We start from the raw sequence: 23,744 nt of genomic DNA on the forward strand, positions 1-23,744 counted from the left end.
CTATGCTTTTCATCATGAGTGGAGTTGCGGTCTGTTGTACGCCTTTCCGCCTATACCACTTCTGCCCAGGGTGCTGAAGATCAGGTGCGACCGTGCCCAAGTCACCCTTGTGGCTCCGGATTGGGCATGAAGATACTTGTATCCTGAGCTACTCAGTATGGCCATCGATCCCCCGATCCGACTGCCTGTTCGGGAGGATCTTCTGTCGCAGAAGTAGAGGACAGTCCTCCACTCAACCTGTCCAGCCTCCACCTCAATGCGTGGAGATTGAGCGGCGGCAGTTGACGTCTTTCGACCTTCCTCCCGAAGTCTGTGATGTCATTCTGGCAGCCAGGCGTGCCTCACTAAAACGGTATACGCCTGCAGGTGGAACAAATTTGTGGCATGGTGCACAGCAGAAGCTGTGGATCCTCTTTCTGCCCCTTTTTCAGAAGTTCTTCTGTTCCTTCTTTCTTTGGCCCAGCAGGGCTCGGCTCTGGGAACTATAAAGGGCTATGTTTCCGGCCATTTCAGCCTTTCTAAGGCTTCCAAATCAGCCTTCTCTTTTCAAGTCCCCTGTTGTAAATAGATTCTTGAAAGGCATTTGCACATGTTCCCACCTGTCCCTTTCGTGATGCCGCAGCTGAACTTGAAGCTTGTTCTGACTTATCTGATGTGTACTCGTTTTGAGCCACTTCACAACTTTCCTCTTCATCTTCTCATGTTAAAATCTGCTTTCCTGGTTGCCATCACCTCTGCCAGAAGAGTGAGGGAACTCCAGGCTCTTTCTTCAAAACCTCCTTTTCTTTCTGTCCATCCGGACAAAGTTGTTCTAAGATTAAGTATAACTTTTCTGCCCAAGGTTGTCACTGCCTTTCACATCGGGCAGACCATCACTTTGCCCACCTTCTTTCCGCCTCCGCATCCTCAATAGAGGAAGGGAGGCTCCACCGCCTGGACCCAAAATGTGTGCTCTCTTTCTATCTGAACCGCACACAACAGTTCCGGGTGGATGATCAGCTCTTTGTTGGCTACGTGGGGGCCAAGAAAGGTCGGCCGTGCACAAGCAGACCATCTCTTGGTGGGTCGTTCTGTGCAATAAAGCATGCTACTCTTTGGCTAGAAAGGATCCTCCAGTGGGGCTGCGCTCCCATTCTACCAGGGCAACGCCGCCACTACTGCTTTGGGACGGGGAGTCCCCTTGCATGACATCTGTCAGGCAGCTACGTGGGGCTTGCTGCACATGTTTACCAAGCACGACAGCCAAGTCCGGAAAGACGACTACTTTGGCCGTTCTGTTCTCCAGGACCTTCTGGTGTGATCTTGGTTCACAGACCCACCTACGGGGTTGGTATTGCTGGGGTATCTATTCTAAGGTGAGGAATCTATCACTAACATGTTTCTTTCAGATGCACAAGTTACTTACCTTTGGTAATGATATACCTGTAAGAAACATTAGTTAGTGATAAATTCTTTACCGCCCCATCCATCTTCCCTGTTCTGCAAACTGATTTCTAGGGTTAGGTCATCCCTTTCAGGGCCCTAGTTTAATTGCACCAGTGGTCAGTTTCTTGCATGGCTCTGCGTTCCTGGCAGGAAAGTCTTGTTCAGAACTCACATCAGAGCGCGAGGGCGGCGTCTAAGTAGCTGCCGCGACGTCATCCCAACGACCATGAAGCCAACGACGGACACAGAGCCACACAATGTCACCTTCCAATGTGCAGGGGGTACTGCTGACAAAAACTTTCTGGATCCAGTCTGACCCCTGGGGGTAATTCTAAGGTAAGGAATGTATCACTAACTAATGCTTCTTACAGATATATCTTTAATTATATCTTTAAGTAACTTGTGCAATAGTTTGCATATATAATTCACCAGATGGTTCTAAAGTACTGCATATTCCTCACTAACATGTGTAAATGCATGTGTTTGTGGTTGAGTGCATCAATTTTCCCTTGATGCTTGTGCGTAGGTGATTCCCTGAGGATAAAGGTAGTGCCTGGATGATTCCTGAGTATGTGGGAACGCCATCGGTCGTTCCATATCTTCATATTTACTGTCTGCGTGTATGCATGAGTATATCACTACTATCTGGGTGTTTTGATGAATGCATGAGTAATGACTGAATGAGTAGATAAGTGCATGACTAATGCCTCTATAATTCAATACATGTATAAATAGTGGTTGGTGATTAAATGATTGCAAATCTAGTGTCTGGAGGATTGAAGGATGGAATGTATAGTATATTGCTGATTTATAGAGTGCATGGATAGTACATACATGATTGTTTAAGTGCATGCATAGCACGTGGCAAATTGGATGAGTGCATGAGTAGTGTTTCAGTGATTAGATGAGTACATGGCTGCTGCCCCTGTGTTTTTGGTTGAGGGAACAGGTAGTGACTGGGGGATCAGATACGTACATGGGTAGTGCCTGGATAATTGAATGAGTGCCTCAGTAGTGCCTGGCTGATTAGATGAGTGCATGACTAGTGTCTGAGTGAGTGTACTGCTGAGGTGATTGTATTAGTACAAGAGTATTGCCTCAGTAAAGGAATGAGTACATAGGTACTGGATGGGTGACAGGTTCATTGCAATGGTACTGCCTGCATAATTGGATAAATGCATGGGTTGTGCCTCAGTATTTCAATGAGTGCATGGGTTGTAAGTGGGTGTTTGGATGAGTGCATAGGTACAGCCTTGGTGATTGTATAAGTGAATGGTTAGTGACTGGGTGATTGGATGAATGCAAGTGTAGTGCCTGCATTGTTGAATGACTGGATAATGTGTGCCTGCGTGATTGCAAGAGTGCATGTGTAGGTCCTGGGTGATTGAATAAGTGTGTGGATAGTGCGTGAGTGATTGATGACTGCCTGAGTAGTGGCTAGATTATTGGAGGAGTGACTGAGTAGTTCCTGGCTGACTGTGAAAGTACCTCCATTGCTGTTAGATACATAACTGTTGTGACTATACCTGTCACTTATTGTTTAAACCCTTCTGTCAGTATCAAACTGCCTGTTTTAGTGTATCTATCCTTTTCTAGTGTGCTATGTGTGAGTGAAGTCTAGATATAATACTTCATATCTAATTGAATACATAGTTCTTTAGGAGCATACATTGCTCTGTTACTCAGCGTGCACATGCATCAATACGTTTCTAAAATTGAAAAAATTCTCACTTTTTCAAAGCACAAAACCTTTACTTAATGGCATACCTACATCAATTCTCCAAAATGTCTTGACTTTAAAACATATATTCAGCATTTCTCAAAGAAAGTTACATACCAAGTGTAGCTAGCACAAGAAGTCTCAACAGACATTCAGCACTAATACCGCTCCTCAATTTTAAACACAGCCTGTTTAAAAAAAATACACCTCCCTCACCATATACATGACATTTTCAACAGCCTTAAAGAACCTAGATCACCATGTAAACATATGTGATTTCATAATAGATATACACCTTTAACCCACCTATCCTAACATATATAGTTCTCTACATCTTTAGATAAACTTGAGTCTCATCGTACATATAACTATCTGCATCCAGAAAAAAACATTTCTCACCATCTAAACTTGCAAACCAGTCATATGCATTTTAAAACCACATTGGCAAACACTTCCTAAAGCATACCTAACAAGTATTCCTACTCTATAATTCATATACAGGCGCAGCACGTTTTCCTTAACTTGTATTCATGACTACACTACTCCTGTTTAATAATGTGACTAAACTACTACAATTCCTAGAATGCAAATACCATGAATGTATCTATTCTGTACACAATGCTGAGACATCTAAAACATTCTTAGATTTAAATACATTCCTCATTGTAACTTTCAACAATACTATATTGTTGTTTTTCTATAAAGTACACAATGGAATAAAGGGGCACCAATTCATATTCATCTTACTTCCAAAAACATTTGGTACTAACATCTTAAACAAACCTTCAGCCAGATACAATTTATCTGATATATTTTTTTATCAAACTCCCATATGCATCTTCATTTCTAATGTAAATGTTTTAAATAAATAAAATGTTATGTACATACCAGGGAATTGAGTTTGTGGATTATATTGTTGTTTTCGCTCATTTTGAGTTAGTTTTGACACGGTTAGGTTTTGTACAAACTAAGCACAAGATTGGTACACCACTCTCATACAAAGCAACTATAAACTGGCAATCTCTTCAACTTTATGATCATGAGAAAGGCAGCAAATGAAATCATGTCTTCATTTTAGACTACTCTATCTTCACTCGTGAATGGTTAGCATGAGTTAACTATTTCCATTTCTTTCAAAAAAAGATTCCTCTCTATGCGTTTTTGTGATGATTTTGTGATCATCACAGAGTACTTGCAAATAAACAAAAACGGAAGTCCAAACCTATATTTAGCTTCAATTGTTTTTGTTTAAATACTTCACAACAGTTTATTACATAGTCCTGAGTTGGAAATTAAAGCTTATCTTAACTTAAATTGTGCCATAACTCCTCAACTTTAAACAAAAAAAAGGTCTGTCTCTTTAACACCCTTCGCCCCAATACACTCTTAGCTGAGTGTGTGTAGCAACCCAGTGGAACCAGTAGGTCACAAGTTCACAGAACATTCTAAAAGGAACATTCTACTTCCAAATCAGATACAGCAGGTGTGGTTTACTCCACAGATTCAAAAGCATATCCCTGTCTGTATTACATTTCTTATTTTAAATAAAAGCCAATATTAGAACTTCTTGCTGATGCATTCAACACACTTACTAATTGTATTCACTTACATGCTGACACCATCTAATTAAATATATCTTTAAAAAAAGAAAACACCTCCATTTTAACAGCTTTTTATTTGGATAACTACCTTGTTCAGCCACAGCCTTTTCCTGACTGCTATTGCTCCTTCAATTCAAAATGCTTAGACTGTGGATTGTTGGTCACAGGTATGTCTATTGGGCCATGGAGCTGCAAAAAAAGAGAGCTATTGACAGGGACGTGGCTTTGCAAAATGTAGAGCTTACTTGGTTTGGCCAGAGAGTGTTAAAGTTGCTGGCTTTGATTAAAACCATTTTGGATTACCGAGCTCCTCACCTCATGATTGTGCACTGTGGTGGCAATGACCTAGGCACATTGACTGGGGTAGTGCTGGATATCCTAATGAAGGATACCTTTGCAGAACTGATGTCGCTTTTCCCTCACACTGTCTTGGTGTACTCCAATATATGCCAAAGACAGAAATGGAAGTGGTCATATCAGTTCTGTCTACAGACTGACAAAGCCAGGAAACTTGTCAATAAAACTGTTTCTGCATTCCTCAGAGACCATTGCATGGGCTGGATCTATAACAACAATCTGCATTTTGACATGCGTGGATTTTATAGAAATGATGGAGTGCACTTTACAGACGAAGGCAACAGGGTGCTTCTAAGTAACCTGAATCTCTACATCTGGTCTTATGTGCAGCTGTCATATTCACACACAGTCCACACAAAGGCTCTTGTTAGAGCCACCCTAGTACCCGAAATCTTTTTATTTTTTCTAATAATAATCCTTTTATTTTTGTTTGGGAATCTTTGTGATAATAAAGATATTTCTCCTGGTTGTACCTCCCTTACCCCTCCCCTGGGAGGCGTACATTTTTGGCACTGCCTTAGACTTACGATTTCTCGTAAATCTGGGGCAGTGTCAAAAACCCATGGATGTTGCTGGGAAGGCTCCCAGCAACACCCATGGAACACCCCTTTCACTCAGTCTTCTGCATGAAAGGAGCACATATTTATAAGGCCATGAAAAGCAATGTAACATGTCCTTACATGGTCTTCTAAATATCCCAGTGGCACATTGCGCCACCAGAACATCAAAAAAATGACGTTCTGACGGCGCAATAGTGCCGGGAGGGCCTCATAAATGAGGCCCTCCATATCAAGAAGTGCCTTCACTGCTATTGTCCAAAGCATTATGGTAGTGGCAAGACCTCTGATTTCTTTGCATATAATATCGGACTTGTTGTCGTTAAGAAAATCTACACTTTCACCAAGCAGGCTAAAGAAAATCTTAATTTCGGTTCTGTAATTAATTAAATAGCTAGATGCATTGTGGTCTCACTTGTAACATTCAGTTAATAGGTAAATATGATTATAATGTAAAACAAGACCTATGTTAAAAGAGGTAAGATTGATGGAAAACTTCAAAGACATACACAAAAACATTCCTTATATTTAATTATTGCTGTTCATGGAGTGCCTATATGTGAAGTAAAAGACGGTTTTATTTGCTCAAATGTACTAAATAAACATATAAGAATGGTTATGGTGAACTTGTACAGATACAGAAGAAGGAAATAGCTGTGTTTTGTTATAATTACCATGTAAAGATAAATTAAATAAATAAAGCAAAACTATGAAAGAGAAAATTGGACCTACTCGCTTCGATTTTAGATAATTAATCCATAACCTGATTCTGAAAAATACATGCACTCCCACTATTTGATAAACTTAGTGAATCCGAGGGGAAAAAAGTCAGCACTACAGTCTAAAATTCCATCAGGTTGGCACTCTCTTTTGTCCCCACATCCATGCAAGCGGCGGATAGGTAGGAACCCCCCCCCCCCCCCCCCTCTCATCCCCCTCCCAAACCAGGATCAGTATGGAAGGAGCTTCTGAATCTACAGCTCAATGGAAACCTCTCTGTCTAAAGCAGATGATCAACACACCTTCCCTGTTTCTCTTGATGCACAGAAATACTGGGCTGAAGGACTGAATATCTTAATCTCCTTAGTATGACTGCCTGCAGTATTTCCTAACAATAGTGTTAGTGTCTATCTCAGGGGTTATTTATATCTAGCTCGCACATGACATTGGACCACTGCATGTAATGTTTTTTTTTCTTTTTAGAAACTTTGAAATCATCTCACAAAAGTGAAAGCACCTGTTTTGCTTGTAGAAAAATTATCTTAGATCATTGGAAAACATTGCAGAGATGTGATTCTATTTAATATTCTTTTGATAATGTTCAGAATGAATACAAACCGGAGGCCTGCAGTGTCTGAGCCTTAAGAAGTGTCCTCGAATTGTGTTCATGCTTTGATAGAAGGCCTTGAGGGCTTTTGCAAAGTCAGCGTCATAACTGGCCCGGGAGTTGCACACTTGCATGTTTTCTCTCGATGATGGTGCAGTATGCGGTCCTTTCTTAGCAGAAGCAGCATTGGTGGAAGGCAGCGCAGATTTAGCATAACCTAAAGTGCAAAAAAAATTGTCACATGATATATGCTATTAAGGGGTAATTGGAAAATAAGCTGGCCACATTTTTTTTTCCTATGCCTGGTTGTTTGTTGTAAGAAATTTTGAAGCACTCTACCCTGTGGGAAACAAAATCACAGGCCCAGAACGAATGACACAGTTGAATTTAGCCAGCTGTAAAAACACATATTCTGATAGAGACTTTAGCAGCAGCTTCCTCACCTTTCGAATATTCCCCAGGTGTCGGACTGGATTTGGAAACTTTTCAGCAGTTCCACCATGCACTGTTAGGTGGTGCAGTAAAGCTCCACACTGATACTATTCCGCTTCGAAAATGACATGCAGGGCTAATATAGGAGCCACTTCTGTGCACTGACCTCAGTTTCTTTCTTTCAGCACCATCAGACATGGATCCGGAGCTACCTCTCGTCTCATTGAGACTATTGCCTCGATCTATAAAATTGTTTTCAGGTGTGCAAGGGACTTGTCCCTGCCTCTCAGAACAGGTTTTAAGCCCTGCAAGGACTGTCGCAAACAAATGTCTGACAGATCCTCACCAAATTTGCTTGGGGACGAGACACAACTTTAAGGCCTTCATTGACTGTGCGTTGATGATCCCTAAGGCCATGTGGGACCACGAGGCAAAGTACTACTTTGCAACGTTTTGGAAGACTCTACAACGAGACCAGTCCAAGATGAAAGTTCGGTCCCTTCCTATTAGAGATACGGTTCGGTTTTCTGCCTTTCTCCTGGGAAAGATAGTCCAGGACTTTCGGGCTACGATCCCAATCATGTGTCCTCGGTTCTGAATTTAAGTGAGGTCGACTGAGGCTGCTGGGACTGATGGCTTTCTGCATTCTGCTAGTCGAGCATGCCAGGCGGCATATGTGGGATTTGCAGTTGGATCTGAAGTCTCGGTGAGATGGACATCTCCAATCATGATCAGATTTCAGAGGAGACTTCAGAAGATCTGCGGTGGTAGTTACTGGACTATCCCACTGGCACTGAAAGCCTTCCTTCCATTCATGAAAGGTAAGCTGGTACAGGTTCTCACAGACTACACCGCTACCATGTTGTACTGCAACAAGCCAAGCAGGGTGGGGTCACCGCCCCATGCCAGAAAGTAATGCGCTTTTGAAAATAGCAAAACCACCAAGGAACTGCCCTGATTGTGAACAAACTCGCAGAATCATTGAATGCCAGGTCTGGCAAGCTCAACCCTAGGAGCCTAGCTGATCATGAGTGGCAAATACACCCAGAGGTGGTGCTAGGTCTCTTCCGGAAATAAGGAGAACCATGGCTCGATCTGACACCACCGCCGAGAACATCCATTGTCAGCACTTATGCATGTTGGAGTTTCCAAGGTGCCTCTCGCTCGGAGATGCGTTACATCTTAAGTGGAATTCACGACTCCTGTATGCCTTTCCACCAATACCACCCCTGCCCCTAGTCCTCAAGAATATGAGGACCTACCGGCCCAAGTCCTCCTAGTGGCTCAAAATTGGGTACAGAGGGTATGGTATCCAGAGCTCCTGGGCTTGAGCACCTGTTCTCCGAATAGGCTGCCCCTCCAGGAGAATCTACTGTCACAGCAGAAGGGCTGTGTTCTACACCTGGGCGTTCGGATTCTCCACTTTCATGTTGGAGATTGGGCGGTGACAGCTGAATACCTTCAACCTCCAGCAAAAACTGTATCACCAGCATTTGGACAAATTTGTGGCTTGGTGCTGTAGTCAGCAAATAGACCCCCATCTGGGCAAAGTTACCTATTGTTTTATTTTATTTTTTGTCCTTGGCCCAGCAAGGCTTTGCTCTGGGCACAGCTAAAGGGTGCATGTTGACTTTCTTGAGTTTGCTGCATCAGCCCTCCTTGTTTAAGACTCCAGTTTAATGCGCTTCTTAAAAGGTTTACTTTTGTTTCCTTCCTCTCCCTTAGTCATGTCACTATGGGACCTTAACTGGGTTCTTGTATCTCTGAAATACACTCCCTTTGAACCACTTGACAGCTTCTTCCTGCGGCATCTCACACTTAGGGCAGGCTTCCTTGTCACAACAACATTGGCGCGGAGTGCGAGTGAACTTCAAGCTCTCTTTGTCAAACTGCCGTTCAACACCTTTGTCCCAGACAAGCTGGTTTTGCAGACACTGGCATCTTTCTTGCCTAAAGTTGTGATGCAGTTCCATGTTGGTCACAACATCAGTTTGCTGGTATTTTATGCTCCACCTTACCCCTCTAAGAAGGAGGAGGAGCGATTTAATTGCTTGCACCTCAAAAAAGCCTTGAGCTTTTAAATCAACCGTACCAAAGGCCATCAGGTGGATGATCAGCCCTTTGTGGGGTTCTCTGCAGCGAAAAAGGCAAGGCGATGCAGAAGAGAACCATCCCTTGCTGGACCATGCTCTGCATTAAGGTCTGCTACACATTGGCCAAAAACCAGCCTCTGGAAGATCTGCATGCTCATTCTACTAGACCCAAAGCTGCTACCACTGCATTGGCACACAGAGTCCCTGTTGTAGACATTTGCCAGGAGGCTACGTGGGCATCCCTCCATACAGTCACAAAGTACTATTTTCTGGATAGTCAGGTTAGCATGGTGGGGCATTGTGTGCTCTTTCAGTCCTGCCAGACGTTCTAATTTGAGTCCATCCACAGACCCACCTCCCAATAGGTATAGCTTTGGTTTCTATTCAAAAGGTGAGGAATCTGGAGCTAGAAAATTCTATCATAAGAACAAGTTTTTTACCTTCGGTAGTGCTCTTTCTAATAGAGAGTCTACCTAGCTGCAGATTTTTCACTGACCCTACCATCCTTCATGTTCTGTGTTTGACCTCTATCCTTTAATAAGATCCTAAGTCTAGGAATCTTAACAGTGGTCACACCAATTTGCTTTAGGAGCTCTGTGTCTTGGTGTGCGGACATTCTCAAAAGCTACTGTCATCAGTGTGATGGAATGATGCTTCCAACGCCTCGCATATCATTTCAGAAGCAAAACAGCATCAGTGCGGAGCCACACTGCACCACCTACTTGTGTGCAGACGTACTGCTGAAAAGTGTCCGAATACAGTCTGATGCCTGGGGAACATTCTTGGCATGTAGTTGACGTCAGAATGGCAGCTCGCTATATGGTGCTGTGTCCAGGCAGGCCTGGGATTACCTGAACCCCTATCCCTCCACGCCACCCCCCACTGTTGTCTGTGTTAATGGATTTAAATTCAGTTATTCACAGTGGTGCCTCTGTAGCAGAGCCATGCATAACGTACAGAATTATAGATGGGAAACAGTGAAGTACGGGGATATAGATGAAGAAATGAGATAAAGGTACCTAAAATAAAGTTGTCTCACTTACTTTCATGTTTATTAAAAAAAGAAACAAACTATAATGAGAGCAAATCTTCAATTCTGTTCACGTTCTGCCAAACTTTTCATCACATACTCTATGAATTCCTTCGACCTACCTTCTAATAAAACTGGGGTAGAATAGCCTTTAACTGAAAGGGACGCATGCCTGCATGGCAGAAGCCTCGACTGCTGTTTTCCTTCTGATTTAGGGGGGCCTCACTGCACATGTTCACTGTTCTGTGACATCAATTCATGGGCTCAGCCAGGGAGTACAATAGAAGGTGCCTACTTAGCCAGCCCTCTTTATTAGCATGGCTAGAGGCAGGGTTATTGCTAACCCGAGTTGTGTATGACACCTACTGTCATATGTTTCAGCATTGCTCTCCCCAGCCTGCTTAATATGTGCAGGTGGAGGGCACCTGCAATCTATTTGTATTATCACAGAAAAGCAGAGAAGGACGAAAATAGAAGGAAGAGAAAAATGGAAAAACATTGACAAAAGAAGAAAGGGTTAAAAAAGAATTTGCAAGAGTGCGATAAATAGGCATAAACTGTATGGTGTTGGTAGACAGAGGTATGGAGCGGAATCATGAATGGGCAGCATTGGTAATCAGCAACCCGGCCATTCGGCAGCACGAGCAGTCGGCTCCAAAGGAAATCTTCGGGCCTCTGCAATTATTATCATTTATTTATTTATTTGTTTGATTTCACAAATTAGGCACTTATGTGAATAAACAACAGGTATACTCACTGGGGGGCATACAGATGTGATTGGAATAGAATATACGTTTCGAAAACAGGCTGCATGCTACATGGGCTTCAGATGGCAATCAAGGACACCCCAAAGGGCAGAGGTTAGAACAGATACAACAACATGGAACATATTAAGGAGTTTATCACAGCTTGGTCAAAAAACGACTCTGGCTTTTTTAAAATCTTACTGTGCCTCATTGTGATGATTTTTTTTTAAACCAGTATTCCATGAAAGGGGATTCCATTTTATGCATTGGTAAGGGTTTCTATAGACTCATGTGCTCATTTAAAAATTATTATGAATAATTCATTTTGATATTTGATTTTTAACCGTATCCAACATGATAGGAAGAAAATAGAACACATTTTGTTAAATCAACAGACCATTTGAGTCACCCAATTTGGGTAAATACGCTAATGTTATATAGCCAGTCTGCAATATTTATATGGGGATTTTGTTATATCATGATCAATGACGTGGAATTATTTAAAATATATTTGTTGCCCCGCAAGAAGGCTGTCATATATAGCAATATACCCCATGAAGTGTAGAGAGTATGGGTATTTCAGTAGTCAATAGTCTGCACTGAATTAAATCAAGAGATGTAAGAAATGGCAGTGATAGAAAGTTACCAATTTTGAACTGACTGGGTTTTTCATAATTTCTTGTCTGCTCTATTAACAATTATTTTATGTATGAAGTTTTAAAATATATGAATTTATCTTTAGAAAGGTGGGGGATTGGCTCCTTGAAACACCACGTCAACAGAATTTTTATTTTTATAAGGACTTGTTATGTGATAGAATCTTGATATTCAGGGATTGATTGTAAATCGGTTTAATACTTTTTGTATGTTTACTATGTGGGATGTATAAAGTGTGTCTACAAAAAACTGAGGACTGAGTTACGAAATATTCTATATGACTTCACTGTATAATGTTTTTGCATGTATTAAGGTGACTTCATGTTTTTAAACTTTGTATTATATATATTAATTGATTTGTATATTTTGGACATAAGTAAACTCATCTGAACAATTTTAATAAATGCATATTTTTCATATAAGGAGACAGTCATATTTGGTGATATAGATACATAAGATACTTGTATTTTATTCAGTGCATTCTAATTGGGTTACTAGTTAGCATATAGATGATTCATGGATATGTAGTGTGAGCACAAAAGGGAAACAGTTTTTTTCATTGGTTAACTCATTTAAAAAAAAAATGTAAGTCTCAGCTAGACAGTGCATGCGCTGTCTCGAAGAGACATGTTGTGTTTAATCTGTAGGCTTCAGACCACCCACGGGCTTCCCATTTGCTCACTCCATCATCTGTCTTATATTCTCTGGCCCCCAATGTCCCTCGCATGTGTGGTCATGCCTCTTCTTGTGTTTAGCTGTGCCCCTAGAGCATGGACCAAGTACTTGTAAACATCCACTGCTTCGGTTTTTATGACCATATCAGGACCTACTTTTTTATTTCTTTTTCAGCACCCTTTACAGTGCTTGTGCTTTTGCCAGCTCCATCTCCCCCACCCGCATGCCTTGTCCACAGATCACCCCTTCCCCATTCACTGCATTTCCTATTGTTATTGCTTTTCTTTTCCACCACCTCCTCTCTTCCATCTCTGTGTGCACCATCCAAAAATCACCCCCTCCTCCTTCACTGCTTTTCCCTTTGTTGCTGCTTTCTGTTTCCCCACCTGCTTCCTCCCGTTTCTGCATGCTCGCTCGCAACTCTTGGTGCTTGCACTGTCCACAAATCACCCCCTCCCCTGACCCTGTCACTGGTTTAAACCCTCATTGTAGTCTGTTTTGTTCTAGTGAGTGGTGGTGTTCTGCCTTTTAATTTCCTTTTAGTGTACAGGTGAAGTGCTGATTGGAGCATGTGTGCACGGCTGCTATTATGTGGCACACGTGTAGTCTCTGTTTATTTTCTGAATGTGTGGGTACTAGGCGTGTGGGTGTTTGCACCATATGTGGTTGTTCGGCAATGATGTTTATAACAGGAAAATCAAACTTCAAGTGAATCATGTATGTGTTATCACTGGGCATGTCAGAGTTTCTAAATTACATGTGTCTTCTGCTTTAATTGCATAGCCAAGTTTCTCCTTTGCAAAATGATTCAACTGTTCGTGTCTCAACTTGTTGGGTCTCATTTTATAGGGTAGGACTCTATTTTTTCAAAATGTTCCCATCGGGACACTTTCTTACTTTTACAGCATTCACCAGTGACATGTTGCCTTGTGCCACTGTTGCTTCACTTAAATTGTCTTCAAAGGAGCCAGGCTAAGTCTTGATGTCATCAAGGTCTGCCTGACCCTCAGTATCTGTGGCAAAAATAGTCCTTTTAATGTGGTTGTATTGCAATGTTTTTGAACCTCCCTTACCTCTGCCTCAGTTCCACATTTTTTGATTATGGGCAAATCAGGTAATCTTCCTCTGCCTGCCCGCCTACCTCCAGCCCATCACTGCTTGCCCCCTCAAACTCCGATGCAGAGATCCACTCCTCCACCGACTCTGTTCACATTTATTTGTGCGTTTTTATGTAGCACAACACCACCTGAAGGTATTGGAGTGCTTTACATAAGCACCAGTTACCTTTTTGTGTGCAGTTTTTTATAGCACCAACACCAGCCAGAGGTATTGGAGTGCTTTACATTAGCATCAGTTACTTTATTTGTGCAGTTTTATATAGCACCAACACCACCGTAAGAGACTGGAGTGCTTTACATGAACACCAATTACTTTACATACACACAAAAGGAAGAAAGGTGCGCACAAGTCACAGTTTTTATGTATATATAAAGTTAAGACAGGAGCACATTAACTTTGTAAAAACTGCACTCACCCACAACAAGTTGTGGCATGCTTCATCATAGGGCTGCTGCAAAACGCCTAAGCGCAGACCAATGCTAGAGGCAGAGCAATAGGGAGGGGTAAACAATACCAACAATTAAAAAAGGAAAAGAAAAGGATCCTAAATAGGTGCAGACGATAAGTGTTAAAAATAAAAGATATCGTCACAATATTTGTATTCCTTGATTCCCCTGTCAGGAGTAAAAAAAAGGGTAAGAAATACCCTTGAATGGTGGTGGTAGAAGTGAATTATGCACTCTCCACCCTCCGTTATGCATAGAGGTCAACATGTTTCTGCCGGATTCCGTCTCTCTAATAGCATTCATCAGGACAAACGGGATCTCTGTGCTAATTTCCTTGTTGTCACATAAAGGCAGTGTCAGTTGTGAACAACTTGCCTATCAACTTTTTATTGTTAGAGATTGCCACTGTTTGTATCAGGTAGCACTTCCTTTGCTTCCCTCACATTTGTTTTTGTTTTGCCCCTCTGCTACCTTGTGTTAGTTTCGCTTGGCTACTTGTTCCTTGTTTTCCCCTTTACCTTTTGTACTGCAATGTTTAGTCCTGTTTCACCCCTAATTGAGGGTGTATAGCGATTATCCTTGGGCTCGTCATCACCTTATCTGGATACGCAGATAAATACATGCTGATGTGGGGAGGTATTTAAGTCCAAGAGCCTGCCCTTATAGATATTCCACTTTCCATATCTTCTTCTCCAGACCACAAGATCTGCCATGTTTCTCACCAGCTCTGTGTCCTCATCCTGTGGTCTGCATACCACCCCACGATGATTCTGTCAGTGTCTCATTCTGTCATGCTGCCCAGTCTCCACAATTCCTCTTCCTGCCTTCGATCTCCCGTCTTACGTTAGTTTCCCTGTCCATCTGCATTCTGCCTCACTGGTTCACATCAACTTTGCATCCCGCCCCCATCAATCCTGGGCTCAGTGTTCAAGTTTGAACCACCCCGTCTTTCTTTTGTTTCCTCTCAGAAGCTCCACTTGGGATTCTTTAGCATAGATGCACAGATAGATCTGCTAATGGTTGGCACAGCCAACCATTAGCTGATGGGCTGGTGGGTAGAAGCATTTCAAAGAGGGGATGTTAATATTGCTAGAATCTATGCCAATGTTTATAATGATACATCTGAGCATAAGAATGAAATCGCATCACTATTATCAAATTTGCTCATCGTGAACCCTCCATCAACCCCAACTCAGAAATATGTGGCCAGGCAGGCTCTGTGACCTAAGCCCGAGGTTACTGATTGACCAATCAAAGGTGGGGTGGCACGTAGTCCGCAGACGAATGCGCAAACAGGAAACATAGGTCAATCCCCAGATAAACACAGCAACACCACAATAGTCCAGGGGGATTGCCACCAATAAAGCACATATGGCCAGAGGGGTGCACGTATTCCCAAAACACTATAAAGTTAGGTACCATATGAAGGTAGGAACAGACAGCCAATCAGGAGGCCACAGTACATGCAGTGATCATACTCCCTCTCATGCCGGACATCTGGACATGTTACCCACTGGCCTCCATTGTGTCCACACAAGGTTGAGGCTCATTTGCATTTGTTATCACGGGTCTTATTTATGACTCTACAGACAAGGCTGCAATCTTTTACCAAAAAAGGATCGACGGAAGTACTTTATGATACCCAAAGAAATGTATAATACCCTGTTCACATTGATTGTACGTTGAGGCTGTTCTCAGACCTGCTTCTGTAACTGTGCTCCTGGCTAAAGTATTTAATTAAACCAACTGTTCCTGATTTGTCAAACACCTCTTATCTTTTCAAGGTAAATTCACATTCGTGCAACAGGGACATATCCATCTTTAGAGTCAAGTTCAAACTCTCTTGAGAGGAATCTCTTCCAAAAACAGCTATTGGGGGAAACATGGCGGCCGCTGGTTAAGCGGCCGTAGTGCTCCGTAACGAGCTCCCGGTGGAGATCCTCGGTTAAACAAGGAAATGCAGAATAACGTCTGCACACTTTCCGATAGCTGAGACCTGGCATAAACGGGCGTTTTTTTTTCCTTTCCCTCACCGAATCAAACCGGAGGCTTTTTGTCACGGGGGATGTTCTCCCGGTTCATCGAGTCTGAGGCTGTTTCCAAGTCGCCGTCAGTCCGCTCTCTGTTCGAGTGCAGAGCTGAAGCTGAGGGCGGGGTGAGCGCGGGCTGCCGTCGGCTGTTTGGCAGCATTGAACTCTGTCCTGAAAGCAGTATTGCTTTGGAAACACCAGCAATTTTACAGCGGCAGGAGCAAGAGCTTTGGAAGCATTTACAGCGTGAGATAAGTAATCTGGGTATTAATCTCAAGGAAGTCTCTAAAGCGGTAAGCCTTTTTTTTGGGGAACAGTGGCCCCTCATACAGTACTGGGATCTTTCTGGGAGGTTTCTGCAGCCACAGTTATTTGAATTAACTGGTGTATTTGAACATCCTGAGCAATTACAACTTCCACTACTCCGTATACAGTTAGCAGCGCTGGAGCTGAGGAGAGGGAGGCTGCTTAGAAGTCTGGGGCAGCCACACCACGCAGTGACTTCGGATAAAATCCTGCATAAACCCCCAGAACTTGCATCTAAACAGCTGCAAGTACAGCCATTTCATATTCCTGTACCTGCAGTATCTCCGGACCTGGAAGCTGTAGAGGGGGCAGACAGGGGGAGTTTAATTTCTTCTGACCCCTATATTACAACCTTGGCAGGACAAGGGGTGCCAATAAAAGTATCAGTCACTTCCGATACTATCCCAAAAATACAGGCCCCTCTCAGTAAGACTAAAGTTACCAACAAAAGAGGGCGGAAGAAGAAAATTGCTTTGTTAGATGATAAGGTTGAGATATCAGCTGTATCTAGTGGGTTGGGTGACTATACCCCCGCAGTTGAAAATAAAAAGCCCTCCTCTTACCTAAACACAGAGGTCAAAGGAAGAGGCACCAAATATGGTTTGAAGTCCAAAAATAAGACAAAATCTAAGACGCAGGAAAACAACAGATCTGAGAAAAAAGCTAAGATTACCCCTTCCCTACGATCCTACTTCAAAGTCATTCCCCAAATACTACATCTACCAGGGGATCACGCTATGTCAGCTGGCTCTGAAGTTGTAACTTCTCCCCAAATGGATAAGATGTCTCTGGCACAGGATTCTGACCTTATAGACGCAATAAAGGTTATGGATCAAAGAACAGAAGAAGGGGGTATAGAACATGAAGCTAGAGGTTTATGCCTACAAGATGGAGTAAGAGACGGAGATAACGAAGGAGGATCAGGCTCACAATCTTCGTTAGCCCGGGTGGAGGTGATATCAGGCCCCATATTACAAGACTCAGAAGATTTGTCTGATATTGAGGTACCTCTCTGCAGCTTTAATGAAGCCGGAGCCGGAGCAATTGGGGGAGATCTTCCCAATCAAATGAACTATTCTCTAGACTCCCTCACTGATCAAACCAAGTTTGCAGACAATGGTGACATAACGCCAGCTGCTATACTAGGTATGTTTTCAGCCCTCACGTTAGAAATAAGGAAGGGCTTTGCAGAGTCTTCAGCAAACTTAGCTGCGCATCAAGCAGAAATAAGAAGCTACTGCGAATCCCTAGAAAATAAAATTGAGGGACTTACTATAAGAACGGGAGTACTGGAGGAGACTACAGGAACACTCTCAATGTACTTGGACCAGGCTAAAGTAGACATTCAGAAGCTCTCCAGAGAGGAGCAAGCGCTCAGTGATAGGATGGAGACCTTGGAAAACAACGCGAGGAGGGGGAACCTACGAATCTTGAATGTGCCCGAAGGTTCAGAGGGCTCAGACTTAAAACAATATATAACAGGCTTGTTAAAAGAGTCCCTGAATTTAGACCTCTCTATGGAAGAAATAGCACTGGACATTCAAAGAATCCACAGGGATCCCTTTAGACAAAATCCCCAGAGATCCAAACCCCGTAAAATTCTTGTAAATTTTCACACATATGTTCTGAAAGAACGAATTCTTAATCTTGCTCTAAAGCAAAAATCGCTGGTTGCAAAGGGGGTTACTTTCCTAATAAGGTCTGATCTCTCAAGAATTACCCTGGAGAAGCAATGGGAGTTTGGGAGGCGCCTGGAAGCGTTCAGAGCAGCGGGTGCCTCAGCTCAATTAACATTCCCTGCTGGTATGAAAATAATGTATAATAATAAAATGACTAACATTAGAACAGTACAGGCAGCGGATGAATTACTAATGCAGATGGGAAGCAATAAGAAATCTTAGGACTCAGTCAATGTGTTAATGATTCACGGCCATCTCTCGATTTCTCTGAGTTCTTTGCATAAAATGTTATTTTTAAAAAAAAAGGGAAAAGGGAGAAAAAAGAAAAAAAAAATATGTATATATATATATATATATATATATATATATATATATATGTATGTGTGTATATATATATATATATAAATAAATAAATAGGGGAAAAAAGTGAAGAAGCAGAAGGGGGAAAAAAAAAAAACACTTTCTCCCCTCGAGTTATCAATCAATATAATTATTTCAGAGTCACTATTAGTTAGGTCTAATTAACTTATATGTTTTGCAACTAAATGGGTGGGGTCTCTATCCGGGAGTTCATGGAGGGGCGCTATCAACCGGACATTGCACCGGTTAGATATCGCAAGGGTTTTCCAGGGAATGGGAGGGGGGAGGGTGGATGGCACATAGTTAGGGTAGGTGGTGGGGGGTGGAAAAAAAGTAAAAATGTCCTCAAAAAGCCAAGATATAATAGTCTTGATAGTAAAAATCCGAAATTACCACTTTATGTAACAAGCTTTAGACAAGTATGGGTTGGTCTAGCCTTATCTTTTTATCTCTCTCTTTTGTCCTTTTTGTTAAATATCTATGTTGAAGATGATTAACATAAAATATTTCTCATGGAACGTTAATGGCCTGCGCACCAAACCAAGGGCAAACAAAATTATGCAATATATACGAGATCTGGATGCGCAGGTCATTGTTCTGCAAGAGACTCATTTAACAAATTCTGAGTCGATTGATTTATTTAAAAGAAATAAGTGGATAGAATTTGTGGTTTCCACTACTCAGACAAGTAATATTAGAGGGGTATCTATAATCTTTAAAAAAGTAGCTAAAGCTAGGCTTATATCCCAGCAGGTCGACACAGGAGGAAGATGGGCCATAGCCTCTGTAGTAATAGCGGGATCTCAAACCACAATTCTAGGATACTACGGCCGAATCAGGATGATCCTACGGTAATGGAGACTATGTTTTCACATTTACTCTCCTTTCCTGAGCCAACTATTATAGCAGGTGATTTTAATATCGTCCTAAATCCAGCTTTGGACAAATCCCCTAATAGTCGATCCTTACCTTTGTCCAAGTCCAGGTCAGTGCTGCAATCTGCAATGAGAACCTACGGTTATGTAGACATATGGAGGGAAAGGTCTGGGGATCAGCAAGGAGTGTCTTTCCGAAACTATAAATATAAACACCAATCAAGGATCGACTTTATCTTGATTAGCCAATGGCTGGTTGAACAGGTGAAATCCATTGAATATTTACCTCTTCATCTTTCAGACCACTCTGCTGTACTAATGGACCTAACCTATGTAATGGAGAGATTGCCCTCCAGATGGTCCTTTGATCGTTCTCTTCTTTCTTCATCTGAAGACATATTATATCTGAAAAGAGAAGCACACTTTTTCTTTTCAATCAATAATGATTCAGCAGCAACAAGAATTGTCTGGGACTCGTTCAAAGCATTTTTAAGGGGTCTTATAACAACGAAAGTATCTCACAAAAGGAAGCAATATAAAGAACAAATCCTGTCTATAGAGGAAAGGATAATAAATCTCCAAGGTGTAATTGATAGTAATTCCGGGCTAGATGAATCCGTTATAAACAATTATAGGAAAGAAATGGCGACTTTGAAGGCCTATCTGGGATCAGTACTGAATCTTAGACTACAGCAGAGATGGGAAGCAAGTAAATTAGCCCATTTCGAGTATAGTGAAGGCGCTGGAAAAATGCTTGCATGGAAGTCTAAATCCGATCGGGTCAGGAACAATATTTCAAAAATCAAGGTAGGCAATGATTCCTTAACATCAGATACTGAAATTAGAAGGGCCTTTAAGGCTTTTTTTGAGTCTATCTATAAAGAGGATATTGTAACTCGATCTGAGGAGGTCGATGATTGGCTAAGCCATATTAACCTACCTAGACTTACACAGGCTCAGTCTCAAGCATTGGATGACTATCACGGAAGGTGAAGTTAGGGCCGCTATAAAAAAAAGCAAGAAGGGGAAGGCAACGGGGCCTGACGGCTTACCAGCAGAGATCTACAGATTGTTAGAAGATGAGATTGCCCCGTTCCTTACTGAGATGTTTAATAAGATCCTCCTTGAAGGCCAGACTCCCCCTTCATCATGGGACAAAGCATCCATCACACTTATATTAAAACCTGGGAAGCCTAGAGACGCCTGCGAATCTTATAGGCCCATATCAATCCTGAATGTGGATTATAAAATTTTTACCACTATATTAGCCTCTAGATTAGCCTTGGTAGCCCCTGCAGTTCTACATGCAGATCAAAAAGGATTTGTCAAAGGCCGACAGCTCTATGAATTGACATACGAACTTATAGGGGCTATGGATATAGCAGTGACACATAGTTTACCCTTGACCGCCCTCACTCTGGATGCGACCAAGGCCTTCGACAGGGTTAATTGGGTGTACCTGTCGAGGGCCCTGGCTAAATTTGGAGTGGGGAGGAGATTTCGTCATACTGTAAGTCTATTGTATACCAATCCATCGGCTAGCCTATTGATTAATGGTGAATTGTCAGACCCCTTTAATATAACACGAGATACGCGGCAGGGATGTCCGCTTTCCCCGCTTCTGTTCGACTTTTACATTGAACCTCTCGCACAGCAACTGAGAAGAGAGAATGCGATTGTCCCTTTTCATCATAGTGGCTGGGAAAAGAAGGTAGCATTATATGCTGATGACCTACTTGTTCTCACATCAGACGTAGCAACTGCACTCCCGGTTATATTTGAAATTGCCAAGGGGTTCGGGAAATTATCAGGCTACCAGATCAACACATCAAAAACAGAGATGTTGGTCTGGAATGACAACCCTAGCTCCTTGGAAATACAGGAGAGCGAGTCGCTACGATATTTAGGCGTGAATATCACAAAAGATATCAATACCCTCGCCACAGTAAATATTACAGCAATCATTAAACAATGTAGAAAATTATTGCAAGCATGGTCGCACCTGCAATTATCCTTGATAGGGAGGGCTAATCTTGTGAAAATGGTCATTTTGCCTAAAATTTCTTTTCTTTTTAATACTATTCCCCTTTACTTTAACCAAACTCAAATAACCAAAATACAATCAGAAATCACCTCTTTCATTTGGAATAAAAAACTACCTAGAATAGCTTGGAAAAAGCTTAGACGGCGTTGGAAGAAGGGAGGAATAGCCGCACCAGATTCAAAATTATACTTGTGGGCTTTTCAGCTATCTCACATACGAATGCTTCTAAATAAACCTGCTGATTATGGGATAGGATTAATGTTTTCGGCAATGCTAAATGGGGAAGGCCTCAGTCAGACGGGATTTTTATTTAAATTCGGCAACCAGAAGTTCTTCAAGAAGATCAAGTTGAAGGTCCTGTATGGCTTGGCTAAATCCTGGTCTGAGCTAATTAAACCAATTAAACAGGGATACTACTGCGATAAAACACCACTTTGGGGGCTGCCGGATAGTCCAGCCTGGTTGGAAGATTCCTTAGCCAATCCCTTGAGAGAAGCAGGCCTCAAAGAATGGGGGGATCTCTTTTATGAGGGGGATCTGCTTTCGTGGGAGTATTTACAGAACAAAATAGGTCCAACCTTTTCAAGGTTTAAATACATACAAATCAGAAGTTGGACACAGACATATAACGATCCACAATCCAAACGCAACAAGTTTCCACTTGGAGGGCACAGCCAACTAATAACTAACCTGGTTGGTACCCCCCCCCAGCAAAACATGAGATTTCACAATGGTATAGACTCCTTCTAGATGAATCTGATGGGGAATTTGAGTTACCAACTCAACTTTGGGCCGATGTAATTTTGACTCAAGACGTACAAGAACTCTGGTCTACCTCATTCGAACTTTTAATAAATTTGGTGAAACCCTCATGGTTACGTAGAAACCATCTCTTTACCCTTCACAGGGCGTATTATTCCCCCCAAAGATTATCTAAATTTACCTCAGGAACCTCAGCGGCATGTGCAAGATGTGGTTTGATGGCAGCCTCAGATATCCATATGTTTTTTGAGTGTCCCCGTATAACACCTTATTGGGAGGCCATAGGTAAGACTCTCACGGCATCATTAGGTACCCCAATTAGTATAGATTTACCATTAGTGATCTTTGGAGTTCTGAGGACAACTAAAAACATAGCTAGAAACCTGGTCTTCTACACGATCCTTTTAGCAAGAAGAGAGATCTGCAGGAGATGAAAGGATTCCATCCCCCCTTCCCACGGGGACTGGCTGACATCAACGCTACAGACTGCACGCATAGATCTAGCCAGATCAGGAAACCAATGCAAAAGGACCTTTTGGCACTCGATTGTATGGTCTCAATAAAGATCCGGGGTTTTTTTTGTTTTTTTTTTTTTCCCCGGGTCCAATGATTATACTACTATGGTGCCAACTCAATCGTATCCGGTCATATCCCGGCCCTGGCCCAGCAGTAGGTCTCCCCACTGGTAGCCTAAAAGAATTTCAAGCTGAGACAGTTGCGGGATCTGTGGCTCTCCTCTCGAATGAAATGATTCCTTCCAGTTACTATACTGTGTAAACTTGTCTGATGCTTATTCTAAATGGCTTTCAAAAACCATGGTGGATATGAGGACCAAAAAAAAAAAAAAAAAAGAGAGGAATCTCTTCCCTATTGTAGTACAATTACAATGTGGAATAAAAGGTGTTGTTTCTTTGTAAAGTATCTAGCTAAAAATAATGTATCAGAAAAAAAGAGTAACATGTTTCAACATTATTCAATTTGAGCACTTACACTAAAGGAATTGTAGTGGCACGAAGGGCAAATGTTGCATTTTGATATATATTTTGCAATTAGACCTCAGACGATGTTGAATTTTAGTTTTTAGCATTTTAGACAATTAGTGGCAAATATTGCAATTTGAGCACACTTTCTCAGTTACAATGCTCCCCACCTAATTGGACAACAACGTTAATAATGTTTTAAGGGGTTCCCCAAACGGAGGTTTTGTGAAATTGGTGCCTAAGGAACACCTTTCTGTATGTATTGTTAAGTTCATGCTGCATTTACTAGTACACAACCTCATAATGTTATTTGCAGGACACCCTGTCAGACCAGGAGACTACACTCTTGCTGTCAGTAGCGAGGTTGTATCGGTTTAAAAGTACAGCTCCATACTCTAAAGCGAATAGATTGTTAAAACTATGGGGCATATTATCAAGCCTGTGCGCTAAAATTATCGCCGCTTTATCGGCCGAAAACGGCCGATAAAGTGGCGATAATGGGCTTGATAATAAGCTCTGTGGA

General features: G+C 42.1%; 1 protein-coding gene across 1 annotated transcript in view; it reads right to left on the reverse strand.

Annotated features, from left to right (window-relative positions):
* Positions 1-6,956: 6,956 nt before the first annotated feature.
* The window catches only part of LOC147708518 (kinesin-like protein KIF28), a 685,351-nt gene continuing 668,563 nt past the window's right edge, over positions 6,957-23,744 (reverse strand). The window contains exon 21 of the mRNA XM_086927203.1: positions 6,957-7,204. Coding sequence (XP_086783329.1) covers positions 6,957-7,204 — 248 coding nt within the window. The remainder of the gene's footprint in view (positions 7,205-23,744) is intronic.

The sequence above is a fragment of the Lissotriton vulgaris genome, chromosome 6, assembly GCF_964263255.1.
Source record: "Lissotriton vulgaris chromosome 6, aLisVul1.2, whole genome shotgun sequence".
Lineage (NCBI taxonomy): Eukaryota > Metazoa > Chordata > Amphibia > Caudata > Salamandridae > Lissotriton > Lissotriton vulgaris.